Raw genomic sequence first — 22,204 nt, 5'->3', positions numbered from 1 at the left:
TTCCTATTCTGGCAGTTACGGCATTCCTGTCGGCTTTCTCATGCTCAATGGATCACGTGTCGGAAGGGGCCCAGAGTTGTTAGTGATAGCCGGAATTGGAATCGCAGAACATCTGCATTTTATTGATACAGATTGTAGGCACACTGGCAACTCCTTCAGTCATGCCTGTCTTCGATTCAGAACAACCAAGTCCCGCCACCAAACAAGCGCAACAGATTCCCGCCTCAATCATGATATCGATGCTATGCCTTCCGCCTTACAAACCTCCATCATCTCTGACCACATTCCCGTTCACAACTTGCTGTCAACACAGCATACCTTGCCGTCTGCTCCGATTTGGGCCTCTGCATTCGCAGCTCCCTGGCGGTGATTCTCGTTCAGCAGCACGCTCTGGTTAAATTGCTGGCTGCTGGGCGGGACGTCGATCGCCGGGTTCCTCGAGAAGAAGTTGACCGGCTTGAAGGCGACTTTGATGACTTCGCATGGCCTAAAGAAACATATGAGCAAATGAACAGACAACAAGGGTAGAGGGTCTGAGCCGTTCGATCGGAACTTACATCACGGGAAAGTCCTCGATTCGTGGGATCTATTGCAGAAATCTCAAGTCAGTTGCTGTTTGTCTTCGCGGTGTGATAAGAGGGAGAAACTCACGTGGTTGATGCCGAACTGCACATACAGCACCAAATCGTCGTCCACGATATTCTCCTTCCGGTCCGCCCAGCTACGCACGCCCTCGCCGCCGCGGCTTTGGTTGGTGTACTTGCCTCCAGCGTACAGCTCGCCGTCACGGTGCTTGACAGCGTAGATCGACTTGTCGGCGAATTCGGCACGCTTGTAGTTGAAACTGTCGTTGTCGGACAAGATCTTCTGGAACGGTGGTGCATGGATCTTGTATGCCACCGGCTTACCGTTGATGGGGTTCCGCACGCCGACGTTCTGGATCTTGAAAGTGCGGTTGGCGGCGTAGTCGATTTCGTAGCCGCCGGAAGTCTCGACGATGGTCTCGTTGGTGGTGTAGCCTGTGCCGTGGGGGTTGAGATCGCTCCGTGGCAAGGCGTGCGCTTCGTCGTAGACGAGGCGGTTCTGGTGGCCGTCGATGGCTGGGTCCACGCGGAGGGAGAAGATGTGCTGGTGGTGAGTGGCGAGCACGCCTGGGTGGACGACTGTTCCCCATGGCACTTCGATGCCCTCGTCGATCGGCTGTGTGGACAGAATTCCTGTGGCTCTCACCTCGTAGGCGAACTCGCCTGCTTGATTGAAGTGATAAGCCATGATGTATTCGTAGTTCGCCACAGTAATGATGGATTGTACGACGAGCTCGCGGTTCCGCACAACGGCTGCCCGCCCGGTGCGGTAGTTGGTGTGCTTCCAGCCGATGCCTCCATCCTGCTCGTGAACACAGATGACGTTTGGCATGTCGTAAGGGTTGCCCTTGTCATCCGCAAGGACGGATGAGATGTAGTGAATCGATCCAAGACAGTCGCATCCAAGCTTGAGATCGTTGGCCATGATACCAGCTCCCACGTCGCCTAGATCAAAAGCGGCCTTCTTATGGAATGGATGGCGTGGGTCGGCGTATGGGATGTTCATGTCGGAGAGCGACACGCGGTGGAACAAGCTGCGGCCGTCGTAGCGCACGTTGTAGAGCACCATGCCCTCACGTTGATTGAAACCAACCGTAAAACGCCACTTTTGCCATTGGATGATCTGAGACGTGCCCTGCTCGGTGACGGTAAAGCTTGCACCCTCCGGCTGCACGACCTGAAGGGGCTTGAGGTCCGTACGAAGTTTCTGGTACTCCGAGAGGTACTCATTCGCAGGCTTCGAGGTCCATGGCTTCAACTCGCCGACGGTAGCATCCTTGCCAGTAGGCAGGTAGTCGATGCGGATCACCTTGAGGTCCTGGCTGATGACCGGACTGATGGGTAGAGGCATGGCGTAGTGGTTCGAGTCGAGTTCGGATGAATTTGCTGGATCGCGGAGGTAGAGGAAAGTCTGCCACATCCTCTCATCGTCGTTCACGCCATCAGCTCCTGGGAAGAAGTCAGTGTGATTCACGGAAGAGGCCTGGCGTTGAGCGTACCGTAAATCCAAGGGTCAACCACAACCACGGCGCCCTCGGGCAGTTTCAGCTTTGCGAGGGCGGCTTGAACACCAGGATCTGATAGAGCGACTTGCTCAACAGCCATGAGCTCTGACCCATCTGCCGAGCCATGGACGTTGGGACCGAGTCGGACGTTGTAGTCGATGCTCTGTGTAGAGAGATTGACGACTGCCTCGTGGAGTTTGTCCTGGAATACAATTAGCAGGTGCAACTCTTCTGGACTTCGCCTATCAGACTCACGGTATTTCGCAAGTAGTATGCCGCAAAGACCTTTCGCGGGAGTTGTGGCAAAGCTTGGCCGTTGAACTCGGCTTCGAGATATGGTACCAAGTCAACCTTGGGCGGTTCTTCGAGGGTAAGTGACTTGAAGTGGATGTCGGTCTCTTTGGGCCAAAGAGCCCTCACGAGGGATGCGGCTTGCTGGATCTCTTGTGCATTGATCGGCGCCAGCGGGTGGGTGTCGGAGTGCTTTGCCGGTCGTGTTGGCAGCGATGTGGTGGCAGCTTCGGTAGCCATGTCGAAAGAAGAGCACTTGTATGAATGTTCGTATGAGAGGGTACGGTCGACTGTGGTTTATGTTGTAGGAAAGAGAGAAAGACCAAGTGGTGAAGGAAGATGAAGAAGTTAAGGGACAGAGTAGAAATAAAAGTGGAGTCAATCGATAAGCATACCGAACGTTGAAGAGCAATCCACAAACCCGTTTGCCCGCCGATCTCTACCGGAAGATTCGTCTACAAACCACGTGTAAGGACTGTCAGCCATCGGCCACGCATCTGCCACGCTGTCCGCTGCCTGAACCGGAGATTTGTTGCGATGATACGAACAATCTGGATCGCAACCGGTGGAAGTACGCGGGGCGGATGGCAATCCACCAGGGTTTGCCCCTCATGATCTACGTTAGCGGCAAGTGAAGTCCATTAAGCCACTGCCCGAATTGGCAGGTCCATGCGAATAGCGTGTCAGAGATGCTGGCAACGCACGTGAGAGGACATCGGACATATTCCGCGACAAGGGGACTGAAAAACGATAGCAGTCAGCGGAATGATGGACAATGGCCACGCCAATCCAAAAGAGTTCACACGATACGAAAAGCGTCCTCCTGAGCAGACCATCCATGCCCGTACAACGCCAATCGCACCAATACTCCAAGTCGTAGCAACATCGCAAGCGGCATCGATCAAGCCCCGGTCTCCACGACCTTACAGCCTTCATTGACAAGCTTCGTGATATCCTCGTTCTTATGCGGCAGCAGGTTGAGCGCGAATGCGACATCATTCCACTGCCTCTCAGTCTCCGCTCGCTGAAGACGCGGCGCAAGTTTGCCGGCCAGCTGTTTGGCATGCTTGTCCTGTTGAGAATCTCATTAGCATCATAATCCCCAGATGGCTCAGCGCCTGCACATACCTTTTCGATAAAGCTCGCCAAGAACTTGATGACCTTCTTGAATCGCTCCTCGTCCAGATCCTCATCCGCCGAAAGCAGACTGAACATGTCCACGAAGTTGTTGTACACCGCATTGTCCTTGCCCGCAAGTTCCGCGAAGAACATGCGACTCATCTCGCGGATTCTCTCGTCGGCATCCTCCACACACTTCGCCATGTCACCCAGCTGGCCCTTGACCTTGACCTGTCCAGCCAAGATGAGGAATGTCAACGTCATGAGACACGTCCGCTTGACTTGAAGGCTGTGATCAGACAGTCGGCGGTAGAGGAAGTCGGTGTTCTCGTCGATGAGATGGTTGAAGCAGACTGCCATATCTCCGAGCGCGACGACGAGGTTGCTGCGAGTGATAGATGAAGGCGAGCGTTCGAGCATGGTAATGAAGAGGTCGAGGTTTGTTTCACAGTACTCGCTGCTGACGCACATGAGCTTGGCCATGCAGAGCGCTGCTTGTGCTTGCAGCTCTGCGTTGGGATATGATGTGTTGTTGCTGCAGATCTCCTGGACCAGGGGGCCAAAGTGTGTGAGGAGAGATTGTTGGCCATACAGCAGTTCACGCTCGCGCACATGCTGGATAGCATCTGTGAAGTCGTCTTCTGTGGTTCCGGCGATGAGATCTAGCTCATCTTGCTCTTCTTCCTCCTTCTTGTCGGCAGCCTTCTTTCCAGCAGAAGTTCTGGGTCCAGATCCCTTGGCTGGCGTGGGATTTGTCTTCTCCTTGTCGGCTTTCCTCCGCTTGAAGTCTTGCTCGCACAGCTCGAGATGAACTATTTGCTTGAGAGCAACATGGCCCACCGCGAAGAGAAGCTGCGATAGCGCAAGAGCGGAGTCGGTGCTGTCCTCTGGTGCGGATTCTTCCGGTTGTGATTCTGCGTCAGCCTCGGCCGGCGCATTTTCTGGCATATCGCTCATCTCGACATCGCCATCGACGTCGATCTGACTGGCATCCGGATCCTCCTGCACCTTCGGCTGGGAAGCCGGAGACTTGCGTGCGAAGACTGCTTTAGTTTTTCGCCGGATCACGTCTGAGCACAAGACATCGGGATGCTTCGACAGCGAGTAGATGGCGCCGATGGCCTGCTCTGCCAACCCGTACCAGTCCTTGCTGTCCGTCTCGATCTCTAGTAGACTAGCGAGTCGAATCAAGACGGCATGGTCGTTTGGCAGTCGTGTATTCGGTTTGCTCTCAGCACCCTTGGCATGCTTGTTGTTTGTCATTCGCATCAGGGCGACGCAAGTATATCGAGCAAGTACGAGATCCCTCTTGCCGATCGCTCCAAGTCCGATCCGCAAGCAGGTTTCCATCTCCTTGACAACAATATCAGTATCCGCAACGGCCAGCATGCCGAGCACAATGATGGCTCCTCGGCGTTGAGATCTTGAGATCTCCCGCTTCTGGACACCATACACCTGCCACAGCTTCTGGATGACAAGCTCGTTGATTGCCTTTTCCTTCATCATGGTCGCAAGCAATTGTTCCAGACTCGTCAGTTCGGCTGGTGTTGAGCCGAATGTCAAGCTGATCATGTTCCGAGCGACGTAGTTGGCGGCTTCATTCGGGCTGAAGTTGCCAGGTGCGGCGAAGAAAAGTCCCTTGTAGCATTCGATGAGATGAGTCTGGACGCCCTTGCCCTCATCGCTGTTGCCCTTGGTCCAAATTAGACGCAGCATACGCCGGATTCCAGACTTCGCAGTCTCCAAATGGTAGGCGTCAGCAGTCACGAAGAAGTCCATGGCCTCGATGACTTCAGTCTTGTTCTTGGAAGAGAGGAGCTGCGTGACATGGGGTGACGCCTCGTGCAGAGTCTCGATGAACCTCAGAGCCTCCACATAGTACCGTCGGGTGAGCTGAAGTTTGTTCATGGCTTCCGCCGTCGCTGCTTGTTCTTGCGCCTTTTGCATCGCGGCCGTCAGTTCAGCCTCAGTCTGTGGCGGTTGTTGAGCACCTTCGACTTGCGTTGCCTCGTCCAACAGACTCTCGTCGACTGTCTGCTCGTTCTCCACTCGCTCGCCCAAGCCAGGAGTGCCGGCCGGTGGCTTGAGGTTGCTTAGCTCATTCTCACAAGCTTCCAAACGCTCATTCCACTCACGATAGCTCAACTGGCCACCATGGAGAACCGCAAAAGGATGTGTACCGATGAGCTTTCCAAGCAGCTTTATGGCATTTCGTCGTACATTGGATGACTTGTCCTCCAAACTCTGCGTGGCAAGCTCAGCTGCTCGTTGCCTTCGCTTCGGATATTTTGTGTCCAGATCGCAGAGTTTGATGTAAACCTGAATGGCTCGGCTGCGAGAATATGGGCTCGTATCCAGAAATCGCTCCTCCAGCACATCGAAAAATGCGTTGATCTGGCCCTTGTGCTCTTCCCTTCGCTCTCCCTCCTCGACTTTGGAAAGCATGGCAATGAGGTTGCCACATACTTCAATGATCGCACAACGAAGGGTGTAGTTCTCGCTCTCAAGAAGTTTGGCCAAGTAGGTCACCTGACGCTGCACCACTCGCGGAGCAAGCTCTGATAGCCGTGCCACAAAAGTAGAGACAGATTTCGGCCCTTTCGTGTCGTTCTCGCTGAACTCCTTGTTGGACAACTCTTTCATCACCTCCTCGGCGAGTTGCGGATAGTCGTATTGCTCGGCCAGAATGTTCAAAAACTCGGCCATGGGCTCAGCCAAATGCTCAAAGTATGTGAGGTTTTGGATGATGCTAGTCTGGGCACCGTAAGCGTGTCCATGATGCTTGATCGCTACGCAAAGCACTTTGAAAGCATGCATGCGGATGGTCATGCTCTTCATCCTCGTTTCGCTTTCGAGGATTAGATATGTCGGCCGAGTGAAGAGTCCGATGAAGGTGTCCCGTTCGCTTGTCGTCACGAAGATCTTGGAGAGCTTCAACTTCATCACCTTCGCCATCGTGTCCATCGCATGCTGCAGCTGTGCCGACGGCTCCCAGTTGCCATCTTTTTGAGCTGCCTTCCCCTTTGCACTTTTCCCGCCCTTACCCCGAGCAGGCGCAGAGGGCTTCTCGGCCGACTTCGCTTCAACCGCAGCGATACACCATTGCATCAAGAATGCAAAGATCTCCAGAATTTGCTTATGCGACCCAGTCTCCGTCTCGCCGTCCTGCTCTTCATGATGCACAATCTCCGCCTCGGCTCCGAGTCCACTGATGATCAATTCGAAAAGTTTGCCAAGCGATTGCGATGGGATATACGACGTCTGCCTAGAAAGAGTGAGAAGTTCACAGTTAGATGGGCGATCCTCTACGCGCACGTTGAACTGTTGGTGTAAAGAAATGGTAGGTGCGCACTTGAGCAGAAATTGTATAGAGTCAAGGTGACTCGATTGCAGTATGGCCTCTGGATTCTCTCCGATGGCCTCCACCACTCCGTTGAGCACACTGTTGATCAGTCCTGGAGAGAAGGCATCGGGATCGTTTTCGCATTCGACGAGGGCTTGGTCGGCATCGGGTGTCGCGATCGCCTGAGGGTCGTCCAGGTAGGCAGTGAGGGCCTCACTGATGTTGAACTCGCTCATGACTGCGACGGCGTATGCGCGACACTGCGCGGTCAACAAGTTGGTGGATGTTCGGTCGTCGTCGCAAATGTCGCGTTTGGGATTCGGCCGTTGTCTTGTTTGTCTGTGTCAATACTGCTAACCAATCTCGGACTAGCTCCCTCGGTCGCGTCTTCCAGTCGCGGACCTGCCCCGCGCGGTTTGGCCTTGCGAAAACAGCCCAAAACATCTTCCCTGTCACACAGCAACTCACAACATTGACATCCGCATGTGACTCTCTGCACGAACAAAAGTGAGTTTTCCTCGGCAATCATGGCGCTATCCACGAGGCGCTCACACGAGGCTGTGGTGGTGCACGAAGACGATGGCATGAGGTACCGCGAGAGCAACAGCACGGAGGACGACACCGAAGAAATGGAGGAGAGCCGAGGACCATTGGATGAAAGTGGTGGTACCATGTCTGACGACGAGGAGGAGGAAGAAGACATCGACGACTCCGTGCTACACGACATGGACCACTTCGAGCAGACCTTCAAGAATATCAGCCAACGTTATCGACTGATCAACCGCATTGGCGAAGGCACCTTCTCAACGGTCTACAAAGCCGAAGACTTACTATACGAGCACTATCAAAACGACTGGGACATGGACGCCGAAAAGGAAAATGCCAACACCAACTCATACAAGTCCTCGAATGGCAGATCACACAAGCCACGATATGTGGCGATCAAGAAGATCTATGTCACCTCATCACCGATCCGCATCATGAACGAATTGGAACTCCTACACGACCTGCGAGACTCACCCAACGTCTGCCCACTCATCACGGCCTTCCGTCATCAAGACCAAGTCATCGCCATCTTGCCATTCTTCCAGCACAAGGACTTCAGAGAGTACTACCGCGAGTTCACAGTCTCCGACATGCGCTTCTATTTCCACAGCTTGTTCACTGCGATGCAGTCTGTCCACGAAGCCGAGATCTTGCATCGCGACATCAAGCCGACGAACTTCTTGTACTCGCCGTCACAGCAGAGGGGAGTGCTTGTCGACTTTGGATTAGCCGAGCGTGAAGGCACAGACTGGGCTCAATGCACATGCTGCTTGGACGCTTCTGAGCGAAATCGGAAGATCAGTTCCTCGGTATATGCCTCATCGAAAGCGGCGGCGGAGGCTGCGGGCCAACCCATGCCGAGACCAAGTTACCCGAAGGACGACACTCGCTCCTCTCGCCGCGCCAACAGAGCTGGTACGCGTGGTTTCCGCGCACCAGAGGTGCTTCTGAAGTGCACCGCTCAATCCTGCGCGATCGACATTTGGAGTTGTGGCATCATCCTGCTCACATTCCTCTCCAAGCGCTTTCCGTTCTTCCAGTCCACCGACGACATCGACGCTTTCCTCGAGCTTTGCACCATCTTCGGCCGTAACAAGATGAAGGACACTGCCCTTTTGCATGGTCAAGTGCTCCAGACCAACATTCCGAACATGAGCACCAGCGGTCACAGCCTCGAAAAGATCATCCTCTGGTGCAACAACCGCCACCGGGGTGACGACAAGTCGGCGTTGACTGAGGATGAGCAAGAAGCGGTGGACTTCATGAAGCGCTGCCTTGAGCTCGACCCGTCGAAGAGAATCACGGCTCAGCAAGCGCTCGAGCACCCGTGGTTGGCCGGCGATTCTTTGCTCGGCAGTGATGATTAATGAGAGGGGTTTTAGCATTGCGGGTTTCGACACAGCTGTTACCTGTTAGCATTGGGTCCTGGATTCGCAGCATTATTCGGAGTCTCGGAGGGAAGGCATTTTGACGGAATTATACCCCATCATGTTCATTTATTATTTGTCAGAGAGTTAGAGTCGATAGGAATCGGTTCCACCTTTACCTATTCGGACATTGCGTTGTTGCTCAGCAGATCACCGTTTCTGTGATCCTGACAGCTGAAGAGCTGGCCAGAATCTCCGCTTTGGTGTCAAATTCAGCCGAGGCATAGCAGCTGTCGAACAACACCGACCGGACGACACGTTCGATACCTTGCCGTAAACGCGTGTTGATCAAATCAGTTTTGATCCGAGCAGCCATCGCAAATGCTAGCATGCCTTCCGGTAGAGTCGAACCTCGACCCATCAAGCGAATCCTCGTAGCGAATCGGTAAGTATCCCAAACAGCCACCACAAACAACCTCACCTTGAACCTTCACATTGCTAACCACATTCCCAGAGGCGAGATCGCAGCCCGCATCCTCTCCTCAGCCAGAGAACTCAACCTGGAGACCTTTGCCGTCTACACCGAAAACGACGTCAGCCACACTTACAATGCCGCCCACGCTATCCAGCTATCATCCCCGGCGGCATACATGTCCGTCGACGAGCTCGTTCAGATCGTGAAGAAACATCACATCGATGCTGTACATCCTGGATATGGATTCCTGTCGGAGTCATCTCTACTGGCGTCCCGAATGGCGGAGATTGACGTTATGGTCGTTGGTCCGGGAGCTGAGAATTTGGGTCGTACGGGCGATAAACTCCAAGCGAGATTATTGGCGGAGGAGTGTGCTGTACCTGTCTTGCCGGCTTTCACAACACCGACCGGGAAGGTGGAGGAAGTGCAGGCGTTTGCTGAGAAGAATGGCCTGCCTGTAATGGTCAAAGCGGTGGATGGAGGTGGCGGGAGAGGAATTCGACTAATTCGGAAGATGGAGGACTTGAAGAGTCTGGTCACGAGAGCGATTGAAGAGAGTCCATCACGGCAGGTCTTCGCGGAGAAAGCCGCGGTGGATGGGTTTAGACATGTGGAGGTGCAGATTCTGGGTGATGGGAAGGGAAATGTGATGCATTTGTGGGAGAGGGAGTGTAGTATTCAGAGGAGATATCAGAAGGTGGTTGAGTTGGCGCCGAGTATGGCAAAGGATCGGAGCATTGTGGCGCCTGTGATTGCGGCTGCTGTGAGAATCGCGAAGAAGGTGAGCAGTTTTACACGATTTGTGATATTGCCATGTTCTGACCATGACAGGTCAACTACGCTTCTCTTGGGACATTCGAATTCCTCTTGAATCCCGACACCAAGGAGTTCTTCTTTCTGGAAATCAACCCACGATTACAAGTCGAGCATACCATCACAGAATCGATCTGCTCGACCGACATTGTCAAGGCTCAACTCCGCCTAGCTCAAGGCGCCACATTTGAGGAGGCCGGGCTACATGGTCTGTCCCAAGATCCTCTCACGCCGCCACAACAGCACTCCATCCAGCTGCGCGTGACTGCAGAAGACCCAGAGAAGAACTACTCCTTATGCATCGGCAAGATTCAGTCCTTCAACTTTCCATCAGGAGTCGGCACGAGAGTCGACACGGCATTGGTGCCCGGTGCGCCTGCTGTCGTGACCTCGGACTTCGACAGCGTCATTGCAAAAATCATCATCACTGCTCGCACCTGGCCAGATGTCTTTAGCAAAGCCCGCAGAGCTCTGGAAGACACTCGTGTCACAGGCATCCAGACAAATCTAGCCGTCCTGCGAGCCATCGTTACACATCCGGACTTCGAAGCTGGTGCTTGTGATACGCAATGGCTTGAAGCCAAGCACGAGGATCTTTTGCAACGAGGTCGATCGCTGCAGACGAGAAAAGATCCCCTCCACGGTCTGGGACAGCAAATTTATAGCGGGGCAGCAGCCGCAGCAGCAGGTGGTGGCGGTGGTACGATGTTCCGGAAAGACGATGCATGGACGATTGACCTTCGGCCTCAAGGGACTCCTGCGTCTAAGCAAGACAAGGATCAACAGCCATACCATTTGCAGCTCACCAAAGTCCTGCGTAACGATTTCCCAGAAGACTTCGCTGCGGACATCCTGTACACAGCACCCGGGTCCAAACCAGTTCCGTTCACAATGGACGTCAAGACGACTTCAGCTTCGGGAGCCGCCATGGGCTCTCAGCACAGGAAAGGATCCAAGTCTGATCCTACTCATGTCATTATGCCGTTGTCCGGAAAACTGGTGGAGGTGCTGGTCGATCCTGGCGATATCGTCAAGAAAGATGATCCGATCTGTGTGATCAAGCAGATGAAGATGGAGGTCGAAGTTCGATCGCATAAAGCTGGACTGGTCACGTATGTGACAGAAGCCGAGGATGATGAGGATGTCGCCGAGGGAATGCTTGCTGCCATTGTCGAGGACGAGAAAGCTCAGGCTAAGCTGTAGAGCATCATGCCAGTCAGAATTGCACCATTCTTACGACCGCTGATCGACTCGCAGCGATTGACAACTGCGATATCCTGTGTTCTGGTGAGACTGAGAAGCATAAACTTGCATAAGACGGCTAATCCTGGTCTTTCCTTTGGCAGTGAATCTGAACAAATGGCCCATTATGGGAGTAGCGTGAGGTTTCGTCCCTCCTCCTCTCGCAGCGATCGTAATTGCGTTCTCGCGTCCTCTGGCGACAGTTGAAGCATGAATTCACGAATATCTTCCGTCAGTGCCTCCATTTCGTCGCTCGCGTCTCCAGTACTTGCGATGGCATCATCGACATTCTGCCAGAGCTTGGCTGTACGTGGAAATGCGTCTGGCCAGAACGAAGAAAGCCGAGCGCAATAGAGCAAGTACAATTTATCAGGAATCTCCCGATGGACGTTGTTTCGCAAGCGGTCCAATAGGAAATCCTCGCCGTCAAAGCCAGAGGTCGTCAATTTCGAGCCCACGGCTAGTATCTCGTTCCATATCGTGTTCACCGGACGATTGACATACTCGATGGACAGGCCTGCTGGGAACATGGGGGATAAGAGTCCATATCTAGCCATGCCGACACAGACTAGTCGGAAGCTGTGCTCGCCTTCTGGAATCCTGTTCAAATGCATCGCTTTCTTGATGTACCTGAAGTCCGATGGATGTCGACTGTAGTCTATCACCACAGACCGCATCTGGGGCAGACCCGCCAGCTTTGAGATGAAGCCAGTACCAGACGGCTGGCACACCTCGCAGCATCCTTCCAGAAATATACCATTTCCGCCAGATAGCGATGAACACTTGATGGAGGTGCTGAAGTTGTTGATTAACAGATGGCGAATCTTGTCGGCTCGCATTGGCGTGGATAGCTCGCCACTTATGTGGCGGCAGAAATCGTTGCGAGTCAGGAGGATCGTGTTACGATCATACAGTATCGGCAGTGCTTCTCGGTATATCAATCGACTGCAACGTAGAATCCCTGTGTTCTTGGATCCGGCAACAACCTGGCGGAGCTTCAATGGTGCCTCGAACGACAAGACAAACTCGTAGACCCGAAGCCTAAGCTCAGCTGGCAAGCGGGAGGTGAAGTAGCATTCTGTCATGACTGTGAAGTGAACAATGAACCGCTCGAGGACCCAGAGATAAGGAGTAGTTGTAGCCGATTCGCCTTTCGAAAGCCATGAAAAAGATCAACGAGGCGTCCGAGCGACACTGGATGCCATCGTTAATGCTTCGGCTGCAGGCGATCCCTGCAGGCTATCGTCCAGCCGGCTGATGCTGGTCAGTTGATGTAATTCAAGAGGTGAAGTCAGTGGAAGTTCGAGGCACCGCCCACAGCAACGACAACCATCCCGGAGCTAGGCCCGCTACCCCACATGCTTCCACCAGACCTACGGGGGTCGACCGTCCCAAATAACTTATGCTTCAAAACAATTGTTTGTACGTGTGGCAAGTGTCAGTCTCCAGCTCGGAACGGTTCATTAGGAGCTTCATGAGTCCTGGTCCGATAGCCCAAGCCAACCTCGAACGGAATAAGGCCACCGGCTTCGCAACCCTGGACTGCGAGTAAACACCGCCCTGCCGCGCATCTTGCGCCATGGCCTTTCTCTTTGGCCGCACACGACAGCGGTCTGCTCAGGACATTGTGAGGTCGACGAAGGACTTGCTATTGAGATTACCCAAGGAAGATGGACAGGCGGCCAAGGTGTGGCTAAACGCCCAGTCATGCACGATTACTCTGCATTCGCTGACACCTGCAGACCGAAGAGGAGCTCGCTCGAAATTTGGCCCAGATGAAAGTCACCCTGCAAGGCACCACCGAAGTCGAGATCACACCTGATCAAGTCTACCAACTCGTCGGCGCTATTCTCAACGAAAGCCTTCTACCCGTCCTCGTCGACAGCATCGCCCGCCTCCCCTTCGAAGCCCGCAAGGATACACAAACGATCATCTCGAACGTCTTCCGGTTTAGAAATCCGGGCAGCAACTCGAGTGAACCCGATGCCTTGCGAGAAGTGCTACGACGACAACCCGAAATTGTCGTCGCACTATGTAACGGATATGACAAGAGGGAGAGCGCTTCGGCGTGCGGTGGCATACTGAAAGAGGCGCTGAAACACGACGCCGTGACCGCAGTGATACTCTACGACGAGCCCAGCTCAGACGGCAAACGCATCGACATCTACAACGACGTGGACATCAGCAAACCCTCGTCTGGCAACGGCGTGTTCTGGAAATTCTTCACCTGGATCGACAAGTCCAGTTTCGAAGTTAGCGCGGATGCGTTCGATTGCTTTCGGCTCATCTTGACCAAGCACAAGGGTCTCGTGTCGCAGTACATCAGCACCAACTTCGACTTGTTCTTCCAGAGGTACAACGATATCTTGATCAAGTCGGAGAGTTATGTCACAAAACGGCAGTCGATCAAGTTGCTGGGCGAGGTACTGCTCGACCGCCAGTTCTACGAGTGCATGTGTCGATACGTCGAATCGGGGGACAATTTGAAGCTCATAATGTGGCAATTGAAGGACGATCGGCGGATGGTGCAGTACGAGGCGTTTCACGTCTTCAAGGTAGGAGTCCAAACGACCGACGCTTTGACGAATTGCCAAGTGCTGACTGAGTGCCGGTAGATCTTCGCCGCCAACCCCAACAAATCGGTCGAGGTGCAAAAGTTCTTGATCATGAACAAGCAGCGACTATTGAAATTCCTACCAAAGTTCCTGGAGGACCGCACGGATGACGACCAATTCAACGACGAGAAAGCCTGGCTGGTCAAGGCGATTGGCAATCTACCAGATTCGACCAGCGCCATTCGCGCACCAGACGGCGGTGCGGGTGTGCAGCCTTCAAATGCGGCACAAGTACGATCATAATGTGTTTACGCGAAATGAGTGAGTGTCATGGGAACGGAGTTGGCTTTATGAAATTCAGGAACTGGGAATGGCTTTGGTGCTTCTGCGTTGATGTGCTCGGACGAAGACATAGAAGTGAAACGGGCGTCACGGTCACATTCGTGCTTTGATCATGAATTGAATGCAATTGGTATGATGCTGCGGTCCTATCCACGTTACAGTATTGCAGATGATTTGCCTCCATGCTTCGCGATCATCCTCTTGCTCCGTAATATGCCAGCGATAGGTCAATTAACAACTCTGCATTAACGCCCGTTTCCAGGTGCCAGGTCAAGCCCGCCCAGCTTTGCGACATCTCTTCGAGAAGTCCTTCGGAGCCAACTTCGGCGTGCCGGACAGAGCGTGCGAGAGTCGGCGAGTCGTTGGCGAAGGGAGCGGTTTGGCGTCATGCTTCGCGGCAGGAGGAGTGACTTGAGACGCAGGAATCTCGTCCATGTTGACGTCAGCGTCATCGCTCTTGGGCTCTTGTTTCGCGAACGGGACGACGTTCTCTTCAGACTCTCCATCTCCCTCTCCTTCGCCTTCCTCTTCATCGTCATCTTCATCGTCATCCTCATCTTCATCCTCATCTTCCACCTCGCTCGAGCTCTTGTGGGTCTTCTCCTCAACGTCAGAGTCGAGAATGCGTTTGAAGTCGCCTTCGGGGTCCTCATCGTCTTCATCCACTTCGGTATCTGCATCAGGTGGAACGGGTGCATCGGGTGCAGCAGGTTCAACGGAGGGTCTCCACTCTCGTATGGGCGGGCTCAGCGGTGGCACGTCATCGCCAGAGCTGTCAGGATCTCTATTGACATCTCCCTCTTCCGGTCTGCGCATCAGGTACTCATCGTCCGAAGAATCCTCCACGAGCTCCTTTGATAAGATCTTGGACTTTGCCTGGCCACCCTTCGTCTTCGCCCGCTTCGCGAGGTCTTTTCGATACTTCCACTTGCGTTCCTTCTTCATGTTGATAATCTCATACACATCTTTTCCGATGTAGTCCGTCATGTACGTCCGAGCCATGGCGTGAAGTCGGCCTTTGTACTGCTTCTCGATCCATCTCGCGAGCACTTTTGCCTGTGCTGGTGGGGTTTCCGCCTGATCCAGCCGACGCTTGAATTTCTTCGAGTCGATCTTCCAGTCCTTCAAAGCAGTCTCGAGCGCCACACGACGGATGGCTTTTGATCGAGCAGTCAAGTTGAACCGGCTTGCAGGATTCTTCATCGCGGTCACGGAATAGACCACATTTATCTGGTTGTGGTACTCCTTGTCGACGTCCTCGAAGGATTCGTGGATCTCGGTGAACACGTCGTAGAAATCTCCGATCTCGAACTTCTCAACAGCCTTCACTCCTGCTGCGTACTTCTTTGAGAATTCCTTCTTTTCGTCTGCTTGACGGGCTTTGGCCTGCTCGCGTCTCTTCTTCATCTTCTCGAATTTCTCGCGACAGGTTTTGGTGCTGCGAGCCAGGCCGAGCTTTTCTGACACGACTTTCCAGCTGATCATGGACTCAAGATATTCGCGGTCATTGGCACGATCTGGACTGGTCTTCTTGATGGTCGAGATGCACTCTTTGACTGCCAGCATAAGCTTCTGCTCCTCATCCTTTGACCACGGTCCCGTCTCTCTCTTATCACCGTATTGAAGATGCAATGTCCAGCGGTCTTTGCAGTCGCCAGGATGACGATCGACCAGGTCACTCAACTTTGTCCATTCTCCTGGATAGTTTGCGTAGGCGTTACGCAATGCTTCATCTTGCTCCGCCGTCCACGGACCACGCTCATTCATGTGATACTTGCGCTGGCAGAATTTGCGAATCGATGCCTTGGGGCGTGACGGCAGGGCAGCCTCAAGCTCCACTCGGAAGGCTCCAACATTGCGCCAGTCCTTGACCTTCAGTCTCAGCTCAGCATCGCTCAGATGCTCTCTTCGTAGTACTTCGTTGAAGACTCGGTCTGCGATGGCTTTCTCGGCTGCGGTGAATGGGCCTGCGGAGGTACTTGGTCGCTCAGACCATTTCATTTGCGCTGCAATATCGTGGTTCGCAAGCTTCGTGCTTTCGCTCGGAGTCGAATGGCGTTTCGTGTTTCTCGTCGACTCGCGATCAGCTTGCTCAACATCCGAGGCCGCAGGTGGTGCAAATTCCTCCTCATCATCTGCCCGGTGTTGTGACTTCCGAACCCGTTTCCGTGATGGTTCCGGCTCTTCTCCGCTTGCATTCACTGCACTTGAGCGAGCACGTTTGCGTTTCGGCTTCTTCTCCTTCTTGTCCGCTTGCTCGCTGACGGTTTCTCCCAATGACATCGCCTCCGGGGCATCTGTTTGAGTCGAGGCCGGGTCATCAGAAGCGATCGCATTGGGAGACTCGTGATCGGATTCAGGTGGCGTCGGAATCTCTGCGCCTGCGTTCTGAGGCACTGACTCTTCTTCAGGCTGCTCTCCTTCTGCACCCATCTCCGCGTCTGTTTCTGTGTCCGGCTCTGCGTCCGGCTCTTCTGGCTGCGCATCCGGCTCTTCTGACTGCGCATCCAGCTCTCCTGACTGTGCATCCGGCTCTTCTGACTGCGCGTCCAGCTTTTCTGACTGTGCGTCCGGCTTTTTTGGTTCTACGGCTGGCTCCGCAGACTCAACATCCGGCTCTGCTGCCTTTGCGTCCGGTTCGTCTCGCTCTGCCTCTGACTCTGCTGCCTGCTCCACTGCCGCATTCGTGGTCCCGCGGGCAAGTGCATTGCTTGCTGGTCTATGTCCCTCATCTTGTCCTTGGCTTCTCTTCCTCTTACGTTTCTTCTCCTTTGGTGCGTTGGTCTCGAGGACAGGCAATGTTGCCTCTGTCTGCTTCTTGGCCTTTGTCCCACGCTTCTTGCTCTTGACAAAAGAATTCTCCTTCGTCTCCGCGGTTTCGTTATAGTCACCTTGGTCTTCCTGAGCCATTTCTGTCGCTGTGCCGGAATGCGAGGCTCTCTCCTGCTTGCGAGCAATCTTCGCGGTGTCCCTGTCCCACTTTGCCATAGCTGCAGTGATCTTTTCAGTTCTCGCTTGGCTACGCTCGGCTATGCGCGTTTGTCCGGGAGTAAGAGATGAGGATTGACTGCTGCTTTTGGATTTCTTGTTCAATCGTCGCAGCTGACCCTCTGCAAGCTCGAGCCGCTCTGCCAATGCCTGACGTATTCTCGCCCTGCTCTCAAGGTCCTTGTCCTTTGTTATCTTGTCGCCAGGCTGTGCATTGATGAGCTGTTCGATGAAGGAATCCTGCGCGCGATCTATTTCCGCCTGGCTTCGCTCACGTTCGGCCGCTGCTTCCATTTCCGAGTCGTTCTGGTGGGGTTTCGTGTCGATCGCTACGGATTGCGCCGGTAGCTGCGATGCAGCAGGCTGCTGCATCTGCGAAGACTCGTTGCCCATATTCTCACCTGTACAAGACCCCAGAGCACATGCTCAACCATGGGTCCTCATCGCTCCAATGCGAGTCTTCGTTTGTCGAGGAAGATAATCGTGTCAGATTCACAATAAAAGTGTAGATAAAGCTTCATCTTACCTTAGTTCTAGCGTCGGGATCTGCGGTCTTTTGCCGAGAAAGCTTGTTTTCTGCCCACGTCACCTGGGGCGGCGCCTCTCGTCTTCTCCTCGTCGTGTCTCGTCCAATTTCACACACCAACATCACCAGCAACACGATGGCCTACAGCGACCACGACCACGACCACGACCACGACCACGGCTCGGGGCCGGGACCCGGCGAAACATACGAAGAACATGCCCTTCACTCGAAATATCAACCGCAAAAACACTGGGGACTGGGTTGGCGCGCGGAATCCACGCTCTTTTACTGTTTCGTTATCCCCTCCTGGTGCTTCGAAATAGCATCTGCCGTCCTCGGATCCTTTGAAAACACCGAAGCACATCCATTCATTGCAACATGCACCATTTGGCTGGTTCTTTGGGCGACGGCGTGGCTGCAGACAGCGGTGCTGATGGTTCAGCGCGCCAGCTGGGTGCGTGATGAGGCGAACTTGGAGGACCGCAAGCAATATCTGTATCTGTCTGTGCGACTACAGCGTTTGATGATGGTGTGTACTTGATCCACGTTGCATTCGCAATCCCTTGTTCTCAGCTAACAATCTCACTGGTCACCTGGATTATCGCACTTCCGGTCTTCATACAGGCCTACGTACGACGCGACCATTTCGACGACCTTCCATACTGGCTCATTTTCTTGCTCTTCTTCATCTTCAACATCGTTGGATGCGTGATGAATGCCTACAACAACATCACTTGGGAACTGGATCGCCTGCTGTACGAGGAAGGCGAGCCGCCTATGAAACATACTCGGCTGGCGATTGTCGGGATCAGTTCATGAGAGTGTGGTGCAGGACGGCGGCGAATTTTGGACTTTAGCGACAGGATGCATCAGGAACCACAGCTTTTGGCATACAGCGACAGGACGCATCATGCACAGTTTGGTGAGCAGCAACTTACATTCTTTATCCTTTTCAGACATCGCCTTCATACATGGTGGTCAATTGTTGACCCTTCACTGTCCGTCTCATGCCGAAAGTTCAAGCAAGCAAAAAGAGATTCCGAAGCGGAGAATTGAACTCCGATCTTACAGGCACTGGATCGAAGTGACCGTGAGAGCCGTAAATGCTAACCGTTACACCACTTCGGAGAAATTTTGCTCTTAATCGGGTGATTGGGTGACGACGAGAGCGGCTTGCCGTTAATTGAAGGTGATTCTTGGGTCCACGTCACACGAATCAGAGCTGGGATGGTCTTGAAGGACGAACTGGCCACTTTTACACCAAGGCTCATGAGCGGAGAATCAGCGTAGCATGCTTCAAGGGTTGGTGAGTCACATGAGCCGTTCCATCTCTTACGGTGTGGAGCATTGTCATATTGATCTATCGAATTATCAGTCCCCGGCAGGCCGGCCTGCAAAACTGCCCGCGCTGCTCAATCAGACGTCCTATCGCTGCCGTGCGAACAACGAGTTCGGATCCAGAAGACAATGGAGAGAGATATCTTTCATTTTTGCTTATGACGACCTCCACGATGTGTTTGCAGGATGCCAGCGACGACTTTCACTTATTGCTTTCTGTCGAAGCTCTGCTCGGCCAGCCATCTACCTAAGCATCCCCGCTCTCGTGCTCGCGGCACTTCAACATTCACAATCAGCTCATCTGCACCGAGATATCCGCGACTTCCAGATCGATCGGCGCTGTGATGATGCCGAACCTATCCACGTATGGATCGCCGTTCCCGGAGAACCCGATGATTTTCTCATTGGCGCCTGGCTCAAGCACGACGACGCGGTATCCGCTGCGATATCGATAGCCGTCGCGGTACTCGCCATCGTCACCGTCGTCTTCGTCGTACTCGTCCTGATATACTTCGCCAAGCGCTCCCCATTGCGTGCCACCGTCCAAGGTCATTCGAATACCGCGCAGGTCCCCATGTGTGTAGCTGAGCTCGACCTTGACGATCCGCGAGTCTGCGGCCAAGGAACCCTTTTCCGAGAGGTGACCGCCCCGCGAGTGGCTGCCGTGGGTCGAACCATCGGCATAGTGCACCACAATACCGTCGAACCAACCACCGACGCGCAAATCAATCGCCACTGCACGAACAAGGTCGCCGATAGAGCTGCGTTTATGGAGAAGCATGGTCCATGAGGTGTCGCGATTGTGATCCTCGCATTCTTCTCCATCTGCTCGCTCGATTACCGGGAACGACTGCAGTCGGAGTCGTTGTTCGCTTCCGGAGAAGCTCATGAACGGGATAGGTTGGAGAAGACTCCAGCCGTTGTTCACCACTCTCAACTTCCCCACCATGTCCATGGCCACAATCTTGAGTGGGCGAGTACGGTCGTATTCTACGAGACTCGCATACATGAAGGTCTCACAGCTGCCTCCGTGGCGTATATCACGACGCTGTTGTTGCTTTCCACCGTCAAAGAAGACAGAAGCAAGCCCTGCAGTGGAAAAGATGGAAATCGTGACTTGGCCCTCTTCTCGTTCTTCCTCTGGTCCTGAAACCCTCATCTCGATCCTCGCCGACCTCGATTCCCTTCGGACAGGCAACCCGTCGTGCGGCAGGCGGAAGTGAGGATCAAGTTTCAGCCGCAACATGTTGCGGAGACTCCCATCATACGGCCCAGCGGATTGTACTAGATTCCAGTCGCCATCGCTCTCGGTACTCGGACCAGCGACTATAAAGTTTGCGGCCCATGTCTTGACTTCTGCGTTGCAGCAGGAGGCGTCATTGTGCACACCAGCTCCAAATGCAGAATATACCTGCCTCAAGAAGTTGGCTTGCCCGAGGGAGCAGTGATCAGACATGGTATGTCTAGCCCCGCAGTGGAAATCCTCAGGGACTGTAGTGTCGGTCAGGCAAAAAGAAACCTCCTCCATATATCTTGGCCAGGAATACGCAGAATGGCTATCAAAACTTCCGAGCGAGATTCCGTCCGCAGCATGATTACTTTCGCCACAATGGCCGTCGTGCTGTTCTCGGTCGTCTGAATAGGGTGTGTCGAGAACAAGCCCGGCGACAACCGGTCTGGACTTCGAATGGAAAACGCCGCCATGAACCTTCAAGGCACGTCGGAACTCCCCGTGTACACCGTCCATGTCGTGATAACTGGTGTTCTCCAGAGTTTTCAACTCTTCCACCGTTTTCTCGCATTTCACGATGTGCACCTTTGCCGACGAACCCATGATCTGTTCACCCCTGGCACCCTTCATCACTCCAAACAGACTCGTGAGATCGCTTTGCCATTCTTCCTCCAGTCGGAATGCTCGCCGACCTAATCCTGCCTTGCGCATGCGCTCCGCAGTCAGAGCTTGCCACATGTATGCCGACATTCTCAGCTTCGCGATTGCGGCGTCCAGACTGTTGTGCGCGCTTGAGAAAGCTCCATACTTCTCAGACGGGCAATTGATGACAAGCGGGGAGTCTCTGGCGACGAGGATGGCGAGATGAAGTGGAGGTAACTGCAGGTAGGGATGGTGTGTCAGATTGAGGCTGATGGTCTCAAAACCATGTGCAATTTTAATGTTGTTCATGCCGCAATGAAGGAGGACCAGAGCTTTCCATTTGCGTTCCGCAGCTAGCCAAGCTTGGGTCGCGGAAGTGTTGCGCAGCGGGTCGACGTTTGTGACGGTGACATGATCGCTTGCGCTAGATGTGTCGAGTGCGCAAGTGCCGCTCAGGAGGAGACAGGTCTGGTGGATGACCTCGCCGTCGTCGACGTTGGTGACTCCGAGAACCATGTCGAGGACTGTGCGCCAGTCGTGTGATATGTTAGTTGTTCATGAGAAGTCGTCGATGAGAGCCTGTAAGAGTTTTTGTTTGCTCCAAGCTGCGCTGAGTCGTGAATTTGTACCAACTCCGATTCACACATGCCTTATTTGCTGCCTTAGCGTGGACGCTAGTAGCTTGGGGCTTGTGATTCTGGTGGAGTAGTATTCAGAGTAAAAGACAGCACCATGAATGAGATCATTTAGCTCAGCTCGAGGTCCCAATGTCCCGGAATGAGTGGCAATTTACCGTGATAAATCCCGACAGATGTGCATCGGACGCTGTCATAGACTGTAGGAACTTCATTAAGGTATCCTGCTCTCGTCCCAAAGCTATTCCACTTGGCTCTCCTCATTCTCGGCATAGCAATAATACACATCGTTGTGCTCAAAGACCACTGCTAGTCGCTCTTTCTTGGCGCGGCAAGGCTCGCATTCGCCCTCCATCGACGAGTCCTGCCCATTCATTTCTCGTCTTTGTCCTCCTCCTCGATCGTAAGCTCGTTCGCTTCTCCGCGTTTCGCGCAGTTCGGGCAGGTTCCATTCTGATCGTCTGCCTTCTTCGTCTTGTGCCATTTCACGCGAGGCCAGAAGTGCTTAATAACACTAGCACTGATGAGCGCCGAGACGATCGCAAGAGGAACTATGTTGCAATCAGTCAGGTGAGGAAACATCAAGGCTCACTCCCAGGGCGCCGACGTACTGAATGCCGTCGAAAGAAGAACCCATCCCCACCATTGCATCGGCTGAGGTT

At 53.8% G+C, this 22,204-nt stretch overlaps 7 protein-coding genes across 7 annotated transcripts; 3 read left to right on the top strand and 4 right to left on the bottom strand.

Annotated features, from left to right (window-relative positions):
- Window positions 1–291: 291 nt before the first annotated feature.
- MYCGRDRAFT_73347 (uncharacterized protein) lies at window positions 292–2,671 on the bottom strand (the record flags this gene model as incomplete). The annotated part of the gene is made up of 5 exons (XM_003851525.1): window positions 292–487; window positions 558–586; window positions 652–2,033; window positions 2,084–2,291; window positions 2,345–2,671. 5 exons carry the CDS (start codon window positions 2,618–2,620, stop codon window positions 292–294), a joined length of 2,091 nt encoding a protein of 696 aa, XP_003851573.1.
- A 610-nt stretch (window positions 2,672–3,281) lies between these two features.
- Window positions 3,282–7,078, bottom strand: CPD2401 (chromosome condensation complex Condensin, subunit D2; the record flags this gene model as incomplete). The annotated part of the gene is made up of 4 exons (XM_003851524.1): window positions 3,282–3,452; window positions 3,509–4,451; window positions 4,530–6,764; window positions 6,852–7,078. 4 exons carry the CDS (start codon window positions 7,076–7,078, stop codon window positions 3,282–3,284), a joined length of 3,576 nt encoding a protein of 1,191 aa, XP_003851572.1.
- Window positions 7,079–7,471: 393 nt separating this feature from the next.
- CDC7 (uncharacterized protein) lies at window positions 7,472–8,755 on the top strand (the record flags this gene model as incomplete). The annotated part of the gene is made up of 1 exon (XM_003851723.1): window positions 7,472–8,755. One exon carries the CDS (start codon window positions 7,472–7,474, stop codon window positions 8,753–8,755), a length of 1,284 nt encoding a protein of 427 aa, XP_003851771.1.
- Window positions 8,756–9,144: 389 nt separating this feature from the next.
- MYCGRDRAFT_94024 (uncharacterized protein) lies at window positions 9,145–11,246 on the top strand (the record flags this gene model as incomplete). The annotated part of the gene is made up of 3 exons (XM_003851724.1): window positions 9,145–9,200; window positions 9,270–10,011; window positions 10,062–11,246. 3 exons carry the CDS (start codon window positions 9,145–9,147, stop codon window positions 11,244–11,246), a joined length of 1,983 nt encoding a protein of 660 aa, XP_003851772.1.
- A 1,483-nt stretch (window positions 11,247–12,729) lies between these two features.
- Window positions 12,730–14,143, top strand: MYCGRDRAFT_109944 (uncharacterized protein; the record flags this gene model as incomplete). Its single annotated transcript, XM_003851725.1, has 3 exons — window positions 12,730–12,972; window positions 13,028–13,840; window positions 13,901–14,143. The coding sequence occupies 3 exons, from the start codon at window positions 12,865–12,867 to the stop codon at window positions 14,141–14,143; spliced, it is 1,164 nt and encodes a 387-aa protein (XP_003851773.1).
- Window positions 14,144–18,724: 4,581 nt separating this feature from the next.
- On the bottom strand, window positions 18,725–19,252 carry MYCGRDRAFT_81286 (uncharacterized protein; the record flags this gene model as incomplete). The annotated part of the gene is made up of 2 exons (XM_003851523.1): window positions 18,725–19,002; window positions 19,072–19,252. The coding sequence occupies one exon, from the start codon at window positions 18,965–18,967 to the stop codon at window positions 18,803–18,805; it is 165 nt and encodes a 54-aa protein (XP_003851571.1).
- Window positions 19,253–19,326: 74 nt separating this feature from the next.
- Window positions 19,327–21,464, bottom strand: MYCGRDRAFT_109942 (uncharacterized protein; the record flags this gene model as incomplete). The annotated part of the gene is made up of 2 exons (XM_003851522.1): window positions 19,327–20,525; window positions 20,865–21,464. 2 exons carry the CDS (start codon window positions 21,421–21,423, stop codon window positions 19,327–19,329), a joined length of 1,758 nt encoding a protein of 585 aa, XP_003851570.1.
- Between the last annotated feature and the right edge of the window lie 740 nt (window positions 21,465–22,204).

This window comes from Zymoseptoria tritici, chromosome 6 (genome assembly GCF_000219625.1).
Source record: "Zymoseptoria tritici IPO323 chromosome 6, whole genome shotgun sequence".
In the NCBI taxonomy this organism is placed as follows: domain Eukaryota; kingdom Fungi; phylum Ascomycota; class Dothideomycetes; order Mycosphaerellales; family Mycosphaerellaceae; genus Zymoseptoria; species Zymoseptoria tritici.
The sequence above is the reverse complement of the archived record's forward strand: the minus strand, read 5'-3'. Positions and strand labels throughout refer to the sequence as shown.